Genomic DNA, 22,379 nt, shown 5'->3' with positions numbered 1-22,379 from the left:
TTAACGGACAATACTAGAATGGTCCTTGATGTTATTCAATACTGCCGGAAATTTAATATTGAGTCTTCCTTTATCTTGTCTATTGATTTTGAAAAAGCCTTTGATTCCGTTGAAGTTCCTTATCTTACAACCTTACTGCAGAAAATGAATTTTGGCCCGAATTTTCTGAAGATAATCCATTCTTTATATAAGTCGCCTTCTGCTATTCTTTCTATTAATAATTTGGATTCTGAAGAATTTAATCTTTTCAGAGGGACGAGGCAAGGTTGCCCCTTGTCTCCTCTGCTTTTTGCAATCGCAATTGAACCTCTTGCTAATGCTATCCGTAATACCAATATTATTGCTGGTATCCCTATTAGAAAGAAACAAATTAAGGTGTCTTTGTTTGCAGATGACCTAGTGCTTTTTGTTACAAAACCTAAGACTTCTTTACCAGCTGTCTTTGATTTATTATCTGTATTTTCTTCTATATCGGGTCTTCGAGTAAACCCATCTAAAACCATTCTTTATCCCATCACAATTTCAGATGCTCTCCAAGATTCCATCTACTCAAATTATCACTTCAAAAAAATGGATAGATATTGGACATATTTGGGGATCAATATACCTTTAAAATTGGGAGATATTTTTAAAGTCAATCATCATTTATTGATTAAGGACATTCTTACTATGCAAAAGAATAAAAATTCTTCACTCATTCCCTGGAATGAAAAAATTCAGATTATTAAATCTTTTATTTTTCCCAAATTTCTGTTTTTATTTCGAGCCATTCCTATTCTTATTCCTGAGGACTTATTTGTGGGTTGGCGTCGTTCGTTCTTAAGATACATTTGGAACAAGGGCTTATCTAGAATAGGGTATGCAACTCTTATTCGTTCTAAATCCTCAGGTGGTCTGGCTCTTCCGGATCTGCATAAATTTTATGAAGCTGCCATTTTAGGAGGCCTTGTCAGATACCATGATGCTGATTTAAATTCAGGCTGGAAGGTCCTAGAAGATACCTATCTAAATAACAAATCGTTTCAATCTACATTATGGGAATTTCCAAAGAAGAGACCTCCTAATATCTCCTCCAACCTTTTCCTTAAAGCCATTTTTCAGATTTGGGACAAACGCCGCCTCTTTTTAGCCCCTCCTATGTCTCCACTATCTCATTTTATGGATGTTTCTTGGTTTCAACCGGGGTTTTTTTACAAGTCTTTTCCAATTTGGAAAAAATATAATCTTTATAGGTTTGTGGATATTTTGTCCAATGGAAAAGTGCTCGACAAAAAATCTTTAGAAGAGAAAACTGGTGGGACAAAAATCCCATGGTTTGAATACTTGCAAATTAACAACTTGGTGACATCACTCTCAAAGAAATACAATTTCAATCGACCTCTTACTTTCTTTGAATCCTTGCTACAATCTCCTTTTTTAAAGCGGAAGGGACTGATTTCATTTATCTATAAGGGTTTGCTAGACATTGATGCTGTTGATTTGTTATCCTATCAAGAAATTTGGCAAAGGAATAGTTCAATTAATTTTCAGGAGGATGTTTGGCAACAAATCTGGTCATCTCCTTCGTTTGTTTCAAAATCATTGAATATACAATTACAAACTCAAAAAATTTTGTTCCGGTGGTATTTAACACCTCAGAGATTAAGCCATATGGCGATAAATCAATCCTCCAAATGTTGGAAAAATTGTGGAGAGGTGGGCACATTTATACACTGCTGGTGGTCTTGCCCGAGGGTGCAGTCGTTTTGGGCAGTAATTGTGGCAAAAATCAAGGATATCACGGGCTATAGTTTACCCTTAAGATTGGAACTCATTTTGCTTGACTGTTGGAAAGGTATTTCTATTACTTCTCTCAATAAATCCCTGATATCCCTTTTACTAGCTGCTGCTAAAATGGTGTTAGCCCAATTTTGGAAATCTCCCAATATTCCTCCAGTTAAAGCCTGGTATGCTAAAATCTGGGAGGTCTATGCTATGGACAAGATAGCAGATAGTTTATGCAATATAAATAATTCAGAAGGTAACGATTCTCTGATGTACAAGTGGCTTCCATTTCTTAAATTTTCTTTTAGTCCTGTAGATCAGATGCGTACATGTATTCCTGGTAGATATTATGACATTATTAATTTGATGTAATTAACATATGGACAGAGTACTTATTTTTTAATTCAGCTGCCAAGTATGTATGTATGTGTGAATGTATGTATGTGTTGTTTTGTTTGTATTTTGTGTATATATATATATTCTGTTTTCTGCTGGTATGCTATGCTTATACACAAAGAATGATTGCAGATACAGTCATTGATTGCTTTATTTGTATGTTTACTAAATTCAATAAAAAAGTTTTTGGACATTAAAAAAAAAAAGAATTAGGAGGGAGAAATTTAGATTTTATTTATAAAATGATATAAATATACTGTAATGCTAATGAGCTAACATCCTGGTCCTATTTCTGTTGGGGCCTTGCAGTTCTTGGCTTACTGCTGTCTAATTCATGAACAGATGCAAGCGTGTGTTATCTAATAGCACACACTGAGGACAGCCCAGGAGAGAGACATCCCCTCTCCAGTGCTTTGGCATCTGAGATCTTCTTAAAGCCCTCACAAGATCTGGGCTGCCATTTAATTTGCCACAACCCATTCCCAAGCATTAGGCAGTATGCTGCCCAGCACAACATACTGCAGCATGGGAAATGGGAATCTGGAAGAGGTAAGGCCATGAGGGCTGTAAGGGAAGAAAGGCAGGAGAGTCAGGAAAAGAAGAGCCTGCAATAGGGGTGGAAAGGGAAGGAAGCTGAACAGAATGGAACAGACAGGGATGGAGCAAGTGATCTGAATGCAGAGAGGGGGCTGACAATGGCATCTGTGCAAGGAGAACAACACCTGGAGTCATCAGGGGGAGGGGAACTGGGACATGAAAAGGGAAGGAGTAGATCCAGTTTGGGGAAGAGGGGATGGTATGGGGAGATGGAATTTCTGTACCAGTCAACTTCACAGACTCTTCTCTCAATTGAATATCAGTACACAATATTCAATTAAGAGAAGAGTCTGAAGTTGACTGGTACAGAAATTTGGCATAAGCAAATGGTCCTGTTCCGGCCGTGGTGCAGCAAGATCGGGAGTCGGGGGGAAATCGCAGCTCCTGCAACCTCCCCGAATTGCATAGATTGAGGGGGGTGGGGTCCAGATAACCAAGGAGACCCCAGAAGAGAAATCTCTGAAGCATGGGGAGTGACAAAATCCAGGTATCTTAGTGGCAACTGAACCCTGGGACTCTTTGTCTGCCCTGAAGCCTCACCGCTACAATTACCATTTTGATTGGCACCAAGCTGTGACTACCAGCAATAATATGACTTGATTTCAAGTGTTTTTCTACTACAATCAGCGAAAATATACCTTGCAAGTAAGTCTGTTTTGAAATGTTACACAAAACTTTGCAATCTGCTGTAGAAGCATCTCATCCAAGTCCTCTGCCTGACTTGGTGGTCTATAGCAGACCCGCACAATAATATCACTGTTATTTCTTACTCCTTTTATTTTTACCCAGAGACTCTCAACTGAGCTGCCATGCTCAGATCCACATATTTCCTCACAAGTATATACCTCCTTCACATATACTGGTATGCCTCCGCTCTTTCTCATTTGCTTGTCCCTTTTAAATAAGTTGTACCCCTGAGTCCTAATATTCTAGTTGTGAGTGTTATCCCACCAAGTTTCAGTAAGGCCTATTATGTCATAGTCTCATTCCTTTATTAGAACTTCCAGTTCCTCCTGTTTGTGCATTAGTGTAGAGACATCGGAATCCACGTTTTATGCATCCCATGGGTTTAGTTTCCGTACAAACCTGCAAGTTAACATTACCTAGCATATGCGCCACTCTTTGCAAATCTTTAATGTTCTTATCCCTAGTTTCTGGCATCATAAGAGGCTTTGAATTATTGTCTCACTCCCCCATACAGTTTAGTTTAAAGCCCTCCTTATTATGTTAACAAGGCTGTTACCAAACTCCATTTTTCCTACTGCCGTAAGGTGCAACCATCTCCTGATAGAAGACCACCATCTTGAAAGCGTAAGCCATGGTCCAGAAATCCGAATTTTTCCTGACAACACCATCGACGTAGCCAGTTGTTTATTTGAAGTATTCTTCTTTCTCATCCTAAGCCACAGCCTTCAACAGGAAGCACTGACGAGAACACAACTTGTGTGCCCAGCTCCTTCACCTTCTGAATGTGACTTTATATGTGATAAATTTATTTTGTGATTTGTCTGGATTGAAGAAAATTCAACTGGAATTCAGGAGAAGAAAAAAATTTAAGTGGACATTTAGAAGGATTTGTTAATTGGGACTTTGAGTTGATTCCCTGGTCTTAACTGCTTTGCTACTGGAATCATCATACTGAGGGGAAGATGGCATATCAAACCGAGGTGAATACTCAAAGGGATTTTATGGCTTCCATGCTCTCTATTCAGCAGGGAATTGGTCTTAACTGCTTTGCTACTGAATCATCATACTGAGGGGAAGATGGCATATCAAACCGAGGTGAATACTCAAAAGGATTTTATGGCTTCCATGCTCTCTATTCAGCAGGGAATTGCTCTCTTAGAGAAGTTTATAACAAATCGGATACAAAAACTCCTTGAGACATGTAACAAAGCTGAAAATATACAGGATCAGACATCCCAAAGAGTACAAGAACTACCCTACGAGCTGGAAAAGGTGGACATACTGTTGCTTGAGAATGGATTGTCTAAATTTAAAATGGAAGAGGGACACATACTTTTGCAGGAGAAAGAGAAAGCATAAACCATCAAGGAAAAAAGGGGGAGAGTGACATCGACATAGTTCTCAAGCTTGTTGCAGAATCATTGAAGGATAGAAGGGAGAACTTTGCTGATTCAATTAAAATCTGCAGGACCATTGCAAGAATCGAGAGGATTAAAACCTGGAAGGCTTTTAAGAAGAGACTATAAGACTGCACTAGTCAACTAGCACAACACTGACATAATACTTTGGGACTCATTTTTTTTTTCTTTATAAATCAAACTGGAATTTTGATTTCTTAGGAACTTTTCAAAACCAAAATCAGGACTTTAAAATTACGGGATTTATATTTCTATCTGAATTTTTTTGTAATGGGAAGTTTGTTTTGTTTAGGGATTTGTGAATCTTAAAGCCATAATGAAGGTTTAATAATTGTTAAAAATGGGGGCCTTAAATGATTTAGGCTTAACAAGGTGATTAAACATTAAGAGCAATAATGGGAATCTAAATTGGTTTCCAAATATAAATATTAAGTGGACAAAAGGGCACTTAATTATAAACCATGGAAACTTTAAAAATTTTCAATATGGCTATGGATACTCTATAATCCATAATTTTAATGAACCTGAAAGTTTTGAAAGTTTCTTAATCTGAAAATTGATCTCATAACTTTAGAGCTACGTTGTCTAGCTTTATTTTTGAATGTGCTTCCCGTTTTTTCCCCACATAGTCCTTATGTATGCACTCTCTTAAAAATTTTAAAAACCAACATGTAAAACCTTTTAAAATTCAAAATGTGCCTTATTGGAAGGCTAAAAGGATAAGCTGCTCAATATATCTTTTACAGTTCTTTAATAACCAAATCTATTACATACAGTATGTCACAGAAGTGAGTACACCTCCTTACATTTTGTAAATATTTAAGTATATCTTCTCATATGACAACACTGAAGAAATGACACTTGGCTACAATGTAAGGTAGCGAGTCTACAGCTTGTATAACAGTGTAAATGTGCTGTTCCCTCAAAATTACGCAACACACAGCCATTAATGCCTAAATTGCTGGCAACAAATGTGAGTACACCCCTAAGTGATAATGTCCAAATTGGCCCAAAGTGTCAATATTTTGTGTGGCCACCATTATTTTCCAGCACTGTCTTAACCCTCTTGGGCATAGAATTCACCAGAGCTTCACAGGTTGCCACTGGAGTCCTCTTCCACTCCTACATGACGACGTCACGTAGCTGGTGGATGTTAGAGACCTTGTGCACCTCCACCTTCCATTTCAGGATGCCCCACAGATGCTCAATGGGGTTTAGGTTTGGAGACATGCTCGGCCAGTCCATCACCTTTACCCTCAGCTTCTTTAGCAAGGCAGTGGTCGTTTTGGAGGTGTGTTTGGGGTCGTTATCATGTTGGAATACTGTCCCGTGGCCCAGTCTCTGAAGGGAGGGGATCATGCTCTGCTTCAGTATGTCACAGTACATGTTGGCATTCATGGTCCCCTCAATGAACTGTAGCTCCCAGTGCCGGTAGTACTCGCGCAGCCCCAGACCATGACAATCTCACCACCATGCTTGACTGTAGGCAAGACACACTTGTCTTTGTACTCCTCACGTGGTTGCCGCCACACACGCTTGACACCATCTGAACCAAGTAAGTTTATCTTGGTCTCATCGGACCGCAGGATATGGTTCCAGAAATCCATGTCCTTAGTCTGCTTGTCTGCAGCAAACATTTGCGGGCTTTCTTGTGCATCATCTTTCGAAGAGGCTTCCTTCTGGGATGACAGCCCTGCAGACCAATTTGATGCAGCGTGCGGCGTATGGTCTGAGCACTGACAGGCTGACCCCCCCACACCCCTTCAGCCTTTGTTGCAATGCTGGCAGCACTCATACGTCTATTTCCCAAAGCCAACTTCTGGATATGATGCTGAGCATGGGCATTCAACTTCTTTGGTCGACCATGGCGAGGCCTGTTCTGAGTGGAACCTGTCCTGTTAAACTGCTGTATAGTCTTGGCCACTTTTCTGCAGCTCAATTCCAGGGTCTTGGCAATCTTCTTATAGCCTAGGCCATCAATAATGTAGAGCAACAATTCGTTTTTTCAGATCCTCAGAGAGTTCATTGCCATGAGGTGCCATGTGGAACTTCCAGTGACCAATATGAGGGAGTGAGAGCGATAACCTGCTCCCCCTTCACACCTGATACCTTGTACCACTAATGAGTCACATGACACCAGGGAGGGAAAACGGCTACTTGGCCCCATTTGGACATTATCACTTAGGGGTGTACTCACTTTTGTTGCCAGTAGTTTAGACATTAATGGCTGTGTGTTGCATAATTTTGAGGGAACAGCACATTTATATATATAAAATGGAGCAGTCTGCTTCTCCTTTAATAGCTGTGTGACTTGGTTTTGTCCTATTGGGTGGAGCTCCAGTTTCAGTTTCTAGTTTTTGTATATTAGTTGTTGATGTTGGAGTTGTCTCCTTGCAAATAAATAGCTGATGTTTTGTGTTAGCTTCTCTGCTTAATGGACCTAAGAATGGGTGTCTGAGTGAGGACCTTAACCTGGGACACACACAACCAAACAGAGACATTACATTAAGTACAGGTCTCTTAAGAGAGTAATCCTAGTCAGGTCTATTCAGTGTTTTTAGGATTACAGTGTAAAGTAGCATAATAAGCACTTCTTTTTTGATGTAATAATAATTTCTTCATGTTTGTTTGTCTTCATAGTATCTAGATAAAGTGGAAGTTGAGATGCGGACATGTGAAGAACCCCGACCACCCAATGGACAATCTCCCATTGCTCTAGCTTCAGGCCAGAGGTTAATATTACTTCCATTTAGTAACAGTTCGGGGACATTGTGGTGTTTGATATTACTTCTACCTTCTCCTCAGGATTAATTTCTTCCCCTTGTTTTGGGGTTCTGTTTGAGATTTTGCTGGGAAACTGACAGGATGTAAGTATCAGTAGCAGCTACTTTTACGTCTGGGGCTAAACTATGCAAGATGCTGACTTGCATGTCATGCTTCTCCAGTTCAATTATTTGGAGTAATTTTCACTTCAAAAACTTTTGGTATTTTCCGCCTAGGCCTGGAGTAAGAGACTTGGAAGCTTTTTGGGTGAACTGATTCAAGAATTTCTATTTGCTGGTCACTTATAGTGCAATCCTTAGGAGAGCTGCATCCTTCTAAGTTGATTGGCTCTAGTGGGCTTAGAAACATGCAGCTCTATTTATCACTGCAGTCAGTCATCCTCATTATATAAGTTGTAGTTGAAATCTATAAATGACTCCAACTTGTAATAAAATGAATCTTTATTTTTCTTGCACAAATCAGACAAAAAATTGAGAGGAATCATTCATTGTAAACTTTGACAAGTACATGAACTACTATGTAGCATACATTTGGAAAAATATTTTTATGATTTTTAAAAAATGTATACCACTTTTGGGGTTTCATTCAATTGTTCTGACAGAGCATCATCCTATATATAAAAAAGCCATGTCATCATGGCACAATTGAGCTCTCCCATTGGTTGGGGGTGTGGTCCATCAACCTTTGGCCTGCCAAACCATCAGTCAAAAGTATTTGTGTGCCATTGGTTGAGTCCACTCCTTTTCTCCACCGGAGTGGCTGTTGCCTGCCAGCCAAGCTGATTCTGTTAGTCAAAGGCAACCAACCTTGGTTCTGGCAGTTTCTGGCTCTCCCATTGGAATAAGCTGCCTATTGCACTTCTTCGCGGAGGAGAGAGACAAAGTCTTCTCTCAATTGGCTGAGGGAGGGAGGATGAGGGAAGGAGCCAGATAAAGCCTTCCCTTGATTGGCTAAGAGCTCCTCCCTATCCTCCCCTGGAAGGGAAACAGCAGAGATGGGAGAAATGGTGTCCCATAGCAGCAGACCAGATACAGAGAGAGAACTAGGGAGGGAAAGCAAGAGGCAGAGAGAGATTAAAGTCCTGTGCTTAAGACCAACGTTATCAGAGAGAGAATGTTGTCTGAAAGGTATCACAAAAGGTCTCTGAGGGAGAACTCATTGCAATCAATCCGGACTAGGGCTGCCAGTTCCAGGTTGGTGGAAAATTTTGCCATGGACTTTGATGAGAGCATAGGAGTTAGGGCTTCAGAGCAGGGTCTGCCAGACCCATGCTCTTGCTGTGGAAGCTGACTGGGTGATTTCAGACCAGTCAGAGACTTTCAGCCTAACCTACCTCATAGAATTGTTGTGCAGACCACAGAGGGGAGAGGGAAATTATGTAAGCTGCTTTGGTTCCCCCATCTGTGAAGAAAGACTGTCCTTTTCCTATGTAAAGGCTGCAGGGAGGGGGGAGGTAATGGAAAGTTGAAGTCAGAGGGGCAGATAAAGGGAAAAAGATAGGGTTGCCAACTCCAGGTTAGAAAATCCCTTGAGATTTAAGGGGTGGAGCCTGGAGAGGGTAGGGTCTGGAGATCACTCATAATACAACTGCTGTCCAGATGACTGAGATCAGCTCCCCTTGAGGTGGGGGAAGGAGTGAATGCCTTCACTTGGGTGGGAGGGAAGACAGCAAGGGTGGGGGGTGGGGGGCACTGACCCAGATCATCTTTCTGAAGCGCATTGTATTTTTCTCCACAATGGGCCTTATTCCTAGTATATACATAATTCAAAGAGATGGTATTTTGTTTGAGATGTTAAAGACAGCCCTTTATCCAAATGTATTTTAGAGGCAGGGCTTGAAGAGTCCTTTTTGAAACATTGATTGGGTGTCCCTGGGCATGTTCAAATGACAACTGAAAAGGAGAAAATAGTCTTGAGATCAGAAAGTGATTCAAAAGAAGATCCCATTATATAGAATATAACATAGGATGCAGTTTAATTATACTTGGGGATTCTTTGCAGCGGCTGTGCTTTGTTCGGTGCACCAACTGTACTGTGGTTTGTCTAGCTTCACTGTTGTGTGTTCCTTTGAAAATAGATATTTTTGTGGTGAAGTAATATTTTTCCATTGTGTGGCACTATGTATATATGCACTACTCTGTTTCATGTTGTTAATATAGAATTATACAGGTGAAAATGACAATCATCTGCATTGAAGCTAGTTTGCTACATTTATTACATAGCAACAGATTAATTCGTATATTAGAATAATGCATTCTTGGACAAACCCCATATACAGTGTGTTGTAATTACTGAGTATGAAGTAACAGGGTTCACAAATGCCCTAAGTGCCTGGAGGGGCAGAGTATAAATGTATTAACATATCCAAACTGTGTGAACAATTAAATTAAGGCATACATTTTGAAGAAGACAACTCTTATCAGTAACCTAAAACCACAAAATGGCTGCTGCAGGAGGTGTAACCAGCCACCAGATGGCTGCAAAAGTTTGCCTTCGACCCCACAGTGAAGATCCTTGTGCTGTGATGGCAGTTGCTGCCAAAGCAGTGTTTTTAAAAATCCTCACAGCCAAGCAAATCATCAATAGCCAATCAGAAGCCTTGCTGGGCAAAAACCTCACCCAGCTCTGCCCACTTTCCAAAAACCCTTGGTGGGCACCAGGAAAGGTGTTGTGGTACCATTGAGCACCGTGCTGGGGACCCCTGCTCTACCCTGTAATGTTTGTTCAGATTTGTTCATCATATAACCATAGTAATTTGCTCTTTCCTTCATATCTTGTGGCTTAGTTCACTTGCTATTGCTATCTGGAGCTATCTGCTCTTCAAGCACTTTGGGTGTGATGAATTCTGCTCACTTCCAGTCCCTGTTTGTGACATGGTTTGGCCTGCACATGATTCAGTCTTTTTATAGCTGATGTGTAGAAGATCTTGTTTTTGAACCCAAGGTTAATAATATGACCTAGGTCTCCCTCCACCAGGCCCAAGATTTTAAGTTGCACTATGGTATGTTTATAATGTAATGGACAACTACATTTTGCCACTACTTGAACAAACCAGTGGCGTACTCAGGCTTGCTGTGACCTTCAGTACAACCAGATACTTTCACTTTCACTATAAATCATAGTTGCATTACATCCCAGCCAGTAAATTATGGTTTGTGTGTTTTCTGCAAACAGCTATTAACATACCATATCATATAATGGCATATGTGGTATTTTGTGAAAGTTGAAGTATATGGTTAGACTAAATATACCAGACAAGGGTGAGGGGAGGGCTTATTTCCCTAACAGCAAACCATAGTTAGCAATTATATCTGAATCAAATTCATCTGTAGAATTCAGTATCATATTCAAAGCCCAACCACTGTTGACATGTTTGATGGTTCTGTTCAACAACAATATGATTTGCTTCTCTGTATTTTATTGTTAAAGCATCAAATCATCACTTACAAATGCTTCAATACAAGCACAATTAATACAATTAACATTAATGCCTTAAAATATGTGACTATAATTACTTTAGCATTATTCCTGCAGGAGGAGACATCCATTATGAAATGTGAGAAAAGGCTGGAGTCATAAATCTAGAGGTCACTTAATACTTTCCTTATGTCCATGTGTGTGAATATGAGTTTGTCACATAACGGTGGTATGTATATATTAATCAGCTGAACTAAGGCTTTTGGAGCACTATCATATTAAAAGCTTTTTTTCTTCCCTACAGTGAATATGGCTTTGCTGAGAAAGTAGTTGAGGGTATGTTTATTGTTGTGAATTCCATCACCATCAAGATTCACTCCAAGGCCTTTCATGCTTCTTTTGAACTGTGGCAACTCCAAGGATACAGTGTCAATCCCAACTGGCAGCAAAGTGACCTGCGCTTTACTCGTATTACTGATTCCAATAGAGGGGAGGTAAGACCACAAATAAAAAAACAACCAACTTGGAATCTCTCCTGCAGATTTTGTTTGACTGAATTCACTGAAAATTCCCATGGAATTTCTGTATGAGCATAAGAGCTCTGCTGGATCAGATCTGTGGTTTGATGAGTCCAGCATCTTGTCTCATACAGTAGTGAAGCAGTTACTCTGAAGGGCCAGCAACAGCAAAAAGAGGTCAAGGCATCCCCATGATGTTGCATCTTGGCACCGCTATTCAAAGGCTTGCTGTCTCTGAATGTGGAAGTATTTTATCCTGAATTGGTTGCCTATCAACTTCACTGGATGCCCTCAAGTTATAGTATTTTGGAAGACGAAGAAAAAATTCTCTTTCTATGGTCTCTACCTCATGCATAATTTGTAAATCTCTCTCATGTCCTCTCTTAGTGATATCTTTTCTAAAGTTAAAAGTCCCAGACCAGTCTTTCATCATAGGAAAGATATTCCAAATCATTCATCATTTTGGTTGCCCTCTTCCGTACTTTTTCCAGTTCTCTATGTCAGTTTTGTTACGATGAACAGAACTGCAGGCTGCATTACAGATCTATACAGAGGTATTATAACATTGGCTGTTTTGTTTTCAGTCCCTTTCTTAATAATCTCCATCATAGAGTTTGCTCTTTGCACTGATATGTCACACTGAGTTGACATTTTCATTGAGCTATCTGCTATGTCCCTGTGGTCTCCTTCCCTCTTAGCAAGTTCAGACCCCATCAGTATATACTTAAAAGTTGGCATTTTTTATTCCACTGTGCATCACTTTACACTTACCTATGATGAACTTCATTTGCCACATTGTTGCCCACTCATCCAATTTGTGACATATTCTCCTTTAGCCCTTCATAGCCTCACTTGGTGTTCATCATCCTGAATACTTTTGCCTCTCTCCCTACCTCATACTGCTTCTTAACTTATTAGTTCTAAGCAGCTAATTAAAATATAAAGAGCTAGACCACACTGGAATGGCTGCAAAAAATCTATCACAAATATATAACATTTTGCAGCTGAAAAGGTTGTAGATCTACTATTATCTTCTAATAAAAGAGGTAGTGTCTCCATGTAATCTGCATTTTGGAGTGAAGGAAAAATTAAGTGATTTCTAGGCTCAGAAAAGTAACTACATTCAAAATTCACTAGCTACAAAGAGTGTCTATACTACCTGCACCACAGTAGCTTTATGCAGTGGCAGTATCGTAACCAACAAATACTTTTGTGTTTTTGCAGACTTGTTCACTACACTGCTCAGTCACAGTTCCAGATCATTTATAAACAAACTGGCCCCAATACTGATCCTTCTGTGACCTCACTGCTTGCTTCTCTCCATTGCAAGGACCATCCTCCTATTCCTACACTCTGTTTCATGTCATTTAATATCCAATTATTCATTTAATTTAATTTCATAGAATCAAAGATTTGGAAGGGACCTCTAGGGTCATCTAGTCCAACCCCCTGCACAATGCAGGAAACTCACAAACACTTCCCCCTAAATTCACAGGATCTTCATTGCTGTCAGATGGCCATCTAGCATCTGTTTAAAAACCTTCTAGGAAGGAGAGCCTACCACCTCCCAAGGAAGCCTGTTCCACTGAGGAATCGCTCTAATGGCCAGGAAGTTCTTCCTAATGTTGAGCCAGAAACTCTTTTGATTTAATTTCAGCCCATTGGTTCTGGTCCTACCTTCTGGGGCCACAGAAAACAATTCCACAGCATCCTCTATATGACAGCCCTTCAAGTACTTGAAGATGATGATCATATCACCTCTCAGCCGCCTCCATCAGAACCTGGAGACTTACTGGTTTTTAATTCCCCTGATAGATCTAAAACTTCATCTCTCTTCACTCACTTCTTCAGACTCCCTTCCTGAAAATAGGGACTGTTGCCTGGGAACATGCCTCACACTTTCCACAGTGGAGACAGATGTGAAGAATTCATTTAGCTTCTCTGTCATGTCTCCATCTTCTTTTAGAAGTCCTTTTATTGTTTGGTCATCCAGAGGTTCAGCTGCTTTTCTGACTTGTTCCTGCTCTGGATATATGTAAAGAAATGTTTGATTATTGTTTTGATGCTTTAGCACTGCTCAGATTTTCTTTTTGCATGCTTTATTAACTTTTGTCAGATCCTGTGTTCCCTTCATTAGGGCAGACCTTCTACTTTCTGCTTTTTATGGCTTCCTTGACTTGGGTTGTTAATTATGCAGGCATGATTTGGGAGTTGACAATACCTTTCCTAACCTTGGTAATGCATTCTATCTGGGCTTTAATTAGTTTAGTTTTTAAAAGCTTCCAAGCAATCTCTAGAGATATTATTCTAAAGTCTCCTCTACACCCTTCAAGGCTCTGGTGCTGATTTTTTGGCAGTTGCCCTTTTGAAACAAGTGATTAGGGTTCTGGGTTTTTTCTTCTGAACATGCAAGTATCCCTTTTCTGTGAAATTTGTTTTCCAACATGTAGCTTTAGAAGTTCAGCATTTTTTTTGTCTTTATACCTCTCTTTTCTCTGTGTAGGTGTTAACATTTAAAGAACTTACCTGGCAGACTCTTCGTATAGAGGCAGATGCTACAGATAATGGTGATCAAGATCCTATCACCACACCTCTAAGACTTATTACCAATCAGGGCAAAATCCAAATATCCCTTAAGAGAAAGGTGAGAATATTTTTGTGCTGGCATGGTGAAATAGCTAGTAGTCAAGACTTGGATTCAGATCAGGTTATTCCAGTGTAGTACTACTGTAAAATGGGATTAAACTACATGTAATTTTAGAGTCTTGTGACCAGAATGTCAAATGTGTGTTTTGACCTTTAAAAAGATCATAACCCTTCCCTCAACATTAGATTTGAGCTGTTTCAGTGGGAAGATTGTCTTTTGTGGCCCTGTGGCAGAGCCTTTTCAGTTGTGGTTCAGTGAATTATTACTGTTATTTTCACCATTTTAATATGCTGTTAGCTGCTCTAGGAACCAGTTTTGGTTGAAGGCAGGACTGGCTTGCCCACTAGGCAAACTGGGCAGTTGCCTAGGGTGCCAGGAGAAGGGGTCAAATTGGGCTCCCCCCTCCCGTTGCCCACGACAACCACCTAGTTTGCCTGCCTGCCTCTTCCCCCACACAGCCCCCGCTGCCTGCCTTCCCTCCCTCCCCAGTGCTGCAATGCAGCTGTGCTCCGTCGCCCCCCCCCATCAGAGCGCACCGCGCTGAAGCTGGGCCCTACCGGCTTCGATGCAGCTGGCGCGCCATCTAATGCTTTGAAGCACACATGGGAGAAGGCTTCTCTCCCCTCCTTCCTGGAACCGGAAGTGAGGGGAAGCAAAGCCTTCTCCTGCTCGGGCTTCAAAGCATTAGATGGTGCGCTGGCCACATCAAAGCCGGTAGGGCCCAGCCTAAGCGCAGCACAGCCTGCTCTGATGGGGGGGTGATGGAGCGTGGGTGGCGGGGGGGGGGCGGCAGGCAGAAAGCCTGCCTAGGGCACTATGCACCCTCGGACCGGCACTAGTTGATGGGAACTCTGGTTCTGTAGTTAAATAAATATTTACATTTGCATAATTTTTCTTCATTTCCATATTTGTTTGATTTTTGCTCTGGGATTGTGTATGTATGCACGTTCCCTTATGTATTTGTAACAAGCTGAGGAAGGATACTAAAAAGTGTAATGAATGTGGAGAAAGCAGAAACTCAGTTGCACTCAAAACCCATTCTTTGTTACTTGCAGGACCATCAATACTTAATAAGCATTTAATGGAAATTATTTTGATGTTGTTCTCAAGCCTCTATATATCTGTTTCTCAAGTACAGTCTCCATTGGTAGATACCTAAATATGATGATGGGAGCAGGGCTGAATATGAGTCCTTATTGCTCCCTGCCACTGCCTAACTGGCAATGAAGAATTTGGGCAGGGACGGCGCAGGCATTTTCACTGCCCCTCATGGAACTAGCAAACCTACACACCCACTGAGCCATAAGGAGGGAACAGGGTGATGGGGTGTGAGAGTCCTCACTTTGCTCCTGTATAGCCAGTAAGCCTGCCTGCCCACTGAACCAGCAATTGAGGGATTGGATGGTGAGGTTTCATGAGTCCTTGTTTCCCCCAACTAGCAACTGGGGGCGGGGGACAGCAGTCTTAGCTTCTCCCCCCCCCCCAGCTGGGGGGCGGCATTGGCAGTGGTGAAGGCTGGCTGAGAGGTGCATCAACCTGGCAGCAGCAGCAACAAAAGGGCAGACTTGTCAACATCTCTAAATCTTCTTCGTGGTCTCTGTGCTTCACACTCATGGGGATAGTGCGCCTGCGCCGATCCCCGAATCGGTACCTGAAAAAGCCCGGGATTTTTTCGCGCTCGGCGCCAATGGGCATGCGCAGGCGTCCCAATGCGCATGCTCACCAGCACCAGCGCGGGGATCCCGCCAGTTCCTTTCTGACCACTGCGCTGAGAGGTTTTCCTTTCCGTTTCCCCAGTCGGTGAGAATCCTTGGCTTTGCCCTTTTTTTCTCGTCTTAGCCTGTTTATCGTTGTTAGTTAGTTAGTTAAATTTATAGTTTAGTATAGTTAGTGTTAGTGTAAAAAAAAAAAAAAGCGTTCTTTGTTTGTCTGGCGAACTGCCCCTTGGGGTGCTTCGCTCCCGCTTTCCCCCGTTTTTCTCTCAGATCATTCTGAGTAGTTTTTTCTGGGGCTTCCTTCTATGGAAAGTCGCTGGGGTTTTTTCAAGCGCTGCCGTGCTTGTGGAAAGAAGATCGCCCCTCCGGACGGCCATTCCCTGTGCCTGTTGTGCCTGGGAGAAGCGCACCGAGTTGAATCCTGTCCGCACTGTCTCTGCTTCTCGAAGCAGACCAGAAAAAATCGGGCGGCTCGTTTATCGGCGGCGCTCATCGAATCGGCGCTTCGGCCTCATAGACCGATGGAGTCATCGGTACCGAAATCGACCGACGCCCCGGCACAGGAGCTTGCATTGACCGATGCTGCTCCGATAATGACTCCGACCGATCCGCCGGAAGAGCGTGGCTCCACAAAACGTTCCCGCGAGGGCTCGGTGGATACGCCCGCTAAGAAGCGCCGAGAGGACTCGGGGACCCGAGCTCCTAAGAAGGCGAAATCAAAGGAGAAGCGGAAGCGACCCCGCACTCCTTCCCCATCGGCCAGTACATCGGCGTCGGCGATCTCTAAGCCGCCGAAGAAGATCTTGGCCTCTCCACGCCGAAGCCCTGTGAGTCAGCAGCGTCTGTCAGCATCGGAGCAGGAGCAGGAGATCGACCTGACCCAACGCTCGTCATCTTCTGGGTCCCGTCGGCGGTCGGCTAGCGAATCGGCCTCGGAGGTGGAACAGTCGGCACCGATAGTCCCGTCGGTTCCGTTCAGACCTCGGGACAGACGTGCACCGGAGCCGTTTCATGCGCCTCAACGCTTCCCGATACCACCATGGGAGCAACGCAGGTGGCAACCGCCCTACTCTCGGTACGACTCCTGTCATTGGTACCCGGAGGACTACCAGGACTGGGAGCGAGCGTCAGAATATTCCTCCGTGTCAAGGGTCTCGCACCGATCCAGGAAGGCGTCGGCTTCGGTGTCGGTCCCCCCGGATCGACAGTTGGTTCCGGTTGAAACTCCGCGTAGACCACTGCCGGTCTAGCTGCCGCCGCGAGAGTCGACCCCGATCCTGTCAGAGCATTCCACCCATCAAGACTCTTCATCGGAGTCGGACGGTGAAGTCCAGGACTTAGACCCTTCACCGGTCTCCCAGACGGCTGAGGATCTTCCGATTTCGCCATCGGAGGATCTAAAGTCTTATGGGGACCTTGTGAAACGCATCGCTGCCACCCTCCGATTACCCGTGACCCAGCCAGAACCCGTAGTGGACGACAACGTGTTCGACATAATGCAGAAGAACACGTCCACTGCGGTCGCTCTACCGGTTACCAAGGTGATCCTTCAAGTGGTCAAGGAACCTTGGAACAAACCATCTTCGACGCCGGTGTCATCCAAACGGCTGGACCACATGTACAGGGTCCAGGAGACGGGGGCTGAATTCTTATTCACCCATCCATGCCCTAACTCGGTGGTAGTCTCCTCCTCCTCGAAGGCCAGGAAGGTTCACTCCTCTCCACCGGACAAAGAAGGGAGGAAGATCGACGGAATGGGCCGCAAGGTCTACTCAGCTGGGGCACTCGGCATAAAAATATCTAACTATGCAGCCTGCATGGCTAGGTATCAGTATGCCATGCTGGAACAACTTGCCCCGTTCCTCTCTTCTCTAAGTGAGGACAAAAAGGCCGCTGCAACCAAGCTGCAGAAAGAAGGTCTCGCTGTGGCCAGACAACAACTGGCTGCAGCGAAACACATGGTGGAAGCCTCAGCCAAACAGATCACCTCTGCAGTCTGCATTAGGCGTCACTCCTGGCTTCAGTCTACGGCACTCCACCAAGATACAAAAACCTTTATCGAGGACCTGCCTTTTGAGGGTGACGGGCTCTTCAGCACCACAACTGACACGGCGCTGCAAGAGTTCGATAAGAGCGTCAAGACCTCCAAGAACTTGGGCGTCCAATCCACCCCCAAAACTTCTAGATCCAAGCAGTGGCCTAAGCCCTGGACCAAGAAGCCCTATCAAAGGTTCTCCCCTGAACAATGGCGTCCCCGGCCTGCACAGCCTGAACGACCCTCCTTCTCTGGTAACGGCAGGAACCGTTACGGGGCCCAGCCCTCCAACAAGTCTAAGGGGGCTCGTCCCCAGAAGCAGGGGGTTTGACTTCCTGCAAGCACGCGTCATCGTTCCCACTGTTGGCTCTTCCATCCGCCTACGCCCTTTCCTGCCTGCCTGGGAGTTGATCTCCACAGACAGGTGGGCACTGTCCATCGTAAAAGAGGGCTACAAGATAGAGTTTGTTCAGACCCCAAACCAGTCCATGGTAGTTACCACTCCCCCTTCCCCACCTCTGCTGGCGGAGGTGAACAACCTCCTACAGAAACAAGCCATAGAGGTGGTTCCGCCGGAGGCCAGGACAGGAGGCTTCTACTCCCGTTACTTCCTGGTCCCCAAACGGGACGGGGGTTTGAGGCCTATCATGGACCTTCGGAGTCTGAACAAATTCATTCTGTACCAGAAGTTCAGAATGGCTACCCTGCAAACTATCCTGCCTCTCATCAATCAGGGAGACTGGATGGCGACCCTGGACCTCAAAGATGCCTACTTTCATGTCAGCATCCACCCTGCGTTCAGGCGTTTCCTAAGGCTTGCAGTGGGTGCTCGGCACTTCCAGTTCAGGGCCCTGCCATTTGGACTGTCTACCGCTCCTCGGGTGTTCACGAAGCTGATGAGTGTGGTGGCTGCCCGCCTTCGTCTTCAGGGAGTTGTTGTCTTCCCATACATCGACGACTGGCTTCTTGTGGCGAAGTCGAAGGAGAGTTTGACAACACACATTGCCATCACTCTGCGTCTTCTCGGCACCCTGGGATTGCAGGTCAACCTGGAGAAGTCCCATCTGACTCCATCAAGGACAGTTCAATTCATAGGGGCTCTGCTGGACACAGATCAACACCGAGCATTCCTTCCTTCGCAGAGAGCAAAGGACATCATCAATCTGGTACAGCTTCTCCAAAGGCAGCAGTGGGGCATGGCTCAGCAGCTCCAGCGGATGCTGGGGCTGATGGCTGCAACGACAAGCGTGCTACGTTTCGCAAGACTGCGAATGAGGGGACTGCAACTGTGGTTCTTACGCCATTTTCGTCCGCTCAGAGATTCGCCCCGAAAGAGGTTTTCCATCCCACCCGGGACTATCCAATCTCTGCAATGGTGGGGATTGGAGAGCAACATCTGTCAAGGGGCTCCCTTTCATCTACCAACCCCTACTGTGACTATTGCCACCGACGCTTCCATGTGGGGGTGGGGAGCTCACCTGGAAGACCTATGTGTGGGGGTCCAGTGGCCTCCGAAACTGAGTCGGTGCCATATAAATTACTTGGAACTGCTGGCGGTTCACTTCGCCCTTCGCTCCTTTCGCCCTCTGTTAGCAGGGAAGACTGTGGCACTGCTTACGGACAACACCACTGCTCTGTGTTATATAAACAGACAGGGGGCGACAGTGTCCCGCAGACTGTGCTCGCTGGCGATGGATCTCTGGACGGAGTGCCTCCAGTGGGACATTTTTCTGAAGGCAACACACCTGCCGGGGGTCCTCAACATTCAGGCGGACTCTCTCAGCAGGGGTGGAGCTCTCCCACACGAATGGGAACTGCAATGGCGGTTCCTGGAGCCGGTGTTCCAGCGTTGGGGGTACCCACAGCTAGATGTCTTCGCCACAGCGGAGAACAAAAAGTGCCCCTTGTTCTGTGCCAGGGGAGGTGCGGATCCAGCCTCGCTGGGAGACGGACTCCTTCTTCAGTGGGGGGGCTGGTTCCTTTACATGTTCCCACCCTTGCCTCTACTGACAAGGGTAGTCCACAAGTTAGTTCAGGAGAAGCCACGTTGCATCCTGGTGACTCCTTGGTGGCCCCGTCAGAGTTGGTTCTCGATCCTGCTCCAGCAGTCGAGGGGGGTATTTTATCAGTTCCCGACCGATCCGGACCTGTTGTCGGCCCAGGGCGGGCACGTACTCCACCACAACGTGCCTCACCTGAAGCTGACGGCGTGGTTCATCGATCAGTAGGGTTTTCCACCAGGGTCCAGCAAGTCCTCCAAAGCAGCAGGAAGCCTTCCACTCCTGCCTCTTACGAGAGGAAGTGGAAGAGGTTCAGTAACTTTGTGGCTGACTCCCCTACGTCGCCTGACTCCGTTGGGCTTTCGGCAATTTTTGAGTTTCTTTTAGCCTTGGTGGATGAGGGGCTGGTATTCTCCTCCATCAAGGTTTATTTGGCGGCTATCTCTGCTTTCCATGTTTCAGTAGAGGGCTACTCTGTTTTCGCTCACCCTCACTCCTAGAGGTTCATGAAGGGACTGTTCCGCCTTCATCCCCCTTCTAGATCCCCTCCACAGTTGTGGGATTTGACTCTGGTTCTGGACAGGTTGACTCGTCCTCCTTTTGAGCCCATGGCAACATGTTCCTTACAACTTTTGTCTTGGAAGACTGCATTTTTGGTTGCCATCACCTCAGCACGTCGTGCGGGGGAGCTCACGGCGATGCGCTGTGATTACCCCTACCTTGCCTTCAGGGAAGCGGGGGTCTCCCTAGCTCCAGACATTACTTTTCTTCCCAAGGTGGTTTCCCAATTTCACCTTAACTTAGAAGTTTGGTTACCCACGTTTTACCCTAGCCCTTCCTCGGATGAGGAGCGCAGGCTGCATGCCTTAGACGTTAAACGTGCCCTCTTGTTTTATTTGAATCGTTCACGGGGCTTTCGTAAGGACAACCAACTTTTTGTCTCCTACTCTGCCCCCAAGTTAGGGTCCAAGATTTCGTCTCAAAGGCTTTCCAAGTTGCTCACTGAGACGATTAAACTTTGTTATTTGTTGGCGAAGAAGCCTTTACCTGGACCTGTTCGTGGACACTCCACAAGGGCGATGGCCACGTCGGTGGCGTTCCTGAAAGGTGTGTCCCTTTCCGACGTCTGCAAGGCGGCTACCTGGTCTTCTCCGCATGCCTTCATGAAGCACTACGCGCTGGACGTGCATGCTCAGCAGAGGACTCGGTTGGGAGCTGCGGTGCTGCAAGCTGTTTCTTCAGGTTGACCGTCTTCCCACCTCCAGGTATGCTTTGCTTGCTAGTCTCCCATGAGTGTGAAGCACAGAGACCACGAAGAAGATAGACAGGTTGCTTACCTGTAACTGTAGATCTTCGAGTGGTCATCTGTGCATTCACACTACCCGCCCTCCTTCCCCACTGCTGACGGTCTCCCTCCAGTAAGAGGCTTTCAGCGGTCAGGAAGGAACTGGCGGGATCCCCGCGCTGGCGCTGGTGAGCATGCGCATTGGGACGCCTGCGCATGCCCATTGGTGCCGAGCGCGAAAAAATCCCGGGCTTTTTCAGGTACCGATTCGGGGATCGGCGCAGGCGCACTATCCCCATGAGTGTGAATGCACAGATGACCACTCGAAGATCTACAGTTACAGGTAAGCAACCTGTCTTTCTCACATGGCCAGATCTGTGGATATTTAAATCTGGAGGTTGGGACCATGAACAAGACAGATATTTCAACAAACCAGAAAAAATGCACAAGGTTTGCAGAAAAATCTGAAGTACACTTGGGTTAAACGCTCCCCCCCCCAATTAATAGAAACAGTGTGTAGCTTTAAGCAACAAATGTTCTCTAACTAAGTAGATGTTATTATGCAACCAAAACAGCATCACTAACCTTCAAGCCCTGGTTTTTCTCTGTACAAGGCAGAGTCCTTACAGGGCAATATGAGCCTTTAAGGGATGACTCACTGGGGCCAGGTCTGGCAGCAACCATGAGGCAATTTGCTGCCATGTGACTTGCATGTCTCACCCAGGACTGGCTGCTTGTTGCTTTTCAAAAGCAGCCATTCCATGAAAGGTAGTGTGATATCGTTAGAGCTTCAGACTAGGTTCTGGGAGATGCAGATTCAAATCCCCATTCCACTGTGGAAGTTTGTTATGTGACCTTGGGCCAGTTACACATTCTTAGCCTAGCTTACTTCACTGGGTTGTTGTGAGGATATAATGGAGGAGAAGACAATGATGTAAGCTACTTTGGGTACCATTGTGGAGATAGATGGGTATAAATAATAAGGAAATCATAAATGTGCTGAAGATAGGATGTGTGTTGTTAGGTGGTAGAGAAAGAAGCAGAGAATATGGGGGGTGCCAGAAGGAGCAAAAGAGGAAATAGTGTGCAGAAGGAAATACAGAAGAAACTGTGGTG

General features: G+C 44.8%; 1 protein-coding gene across 1 annotated transcript in view; it reads left to right on the top strand.

The window, feature by feature from the left end:
* Positions 1–22,379, top strand: part of BLTP3A (bridge-like lipid transfer protein family member 3A) — a 145,397-nt gene that overhangs the window by 58,086 nt on the left and 64,932 nt on the right. The window contains exons 4-6 of the mRNA XM_060231451.1: positions 7,503–7,594; positions 11,368–11,557; positions 14,085–14,225. Of these exons, the coding sequence (XP_060087434.1) occupies positions 7,503–7,594; positions 11,368–11,557; positions 14,085–14,225 (423 nt within the window). The remainder of the gene's footprint in view (positions 1–7,502; positions 7,595–11,367; positions 11,558–14,084; positions 14,226–22,379) is intronic.

This window comes from Heteronotia binoei, chromosome 2 (genome assembly GCF_032191835.1).
Source record: "Heteronotia binoei isolate CCM8104 ecotype False Entrance Well chromosome 2, APGP_CSIRO_Hbin_v1, whole genome shotgun sequence".
Classification (NCBI taxonomy): Eukaryota; Metazoa; Chordata; class Lepidosauria; order Squamata; family Gekkonidae; genus Heteronotia; species Heteronotia binoei.
This window is presented reverse-complemented; position numbering and strand designations above follow the sequence as displayed.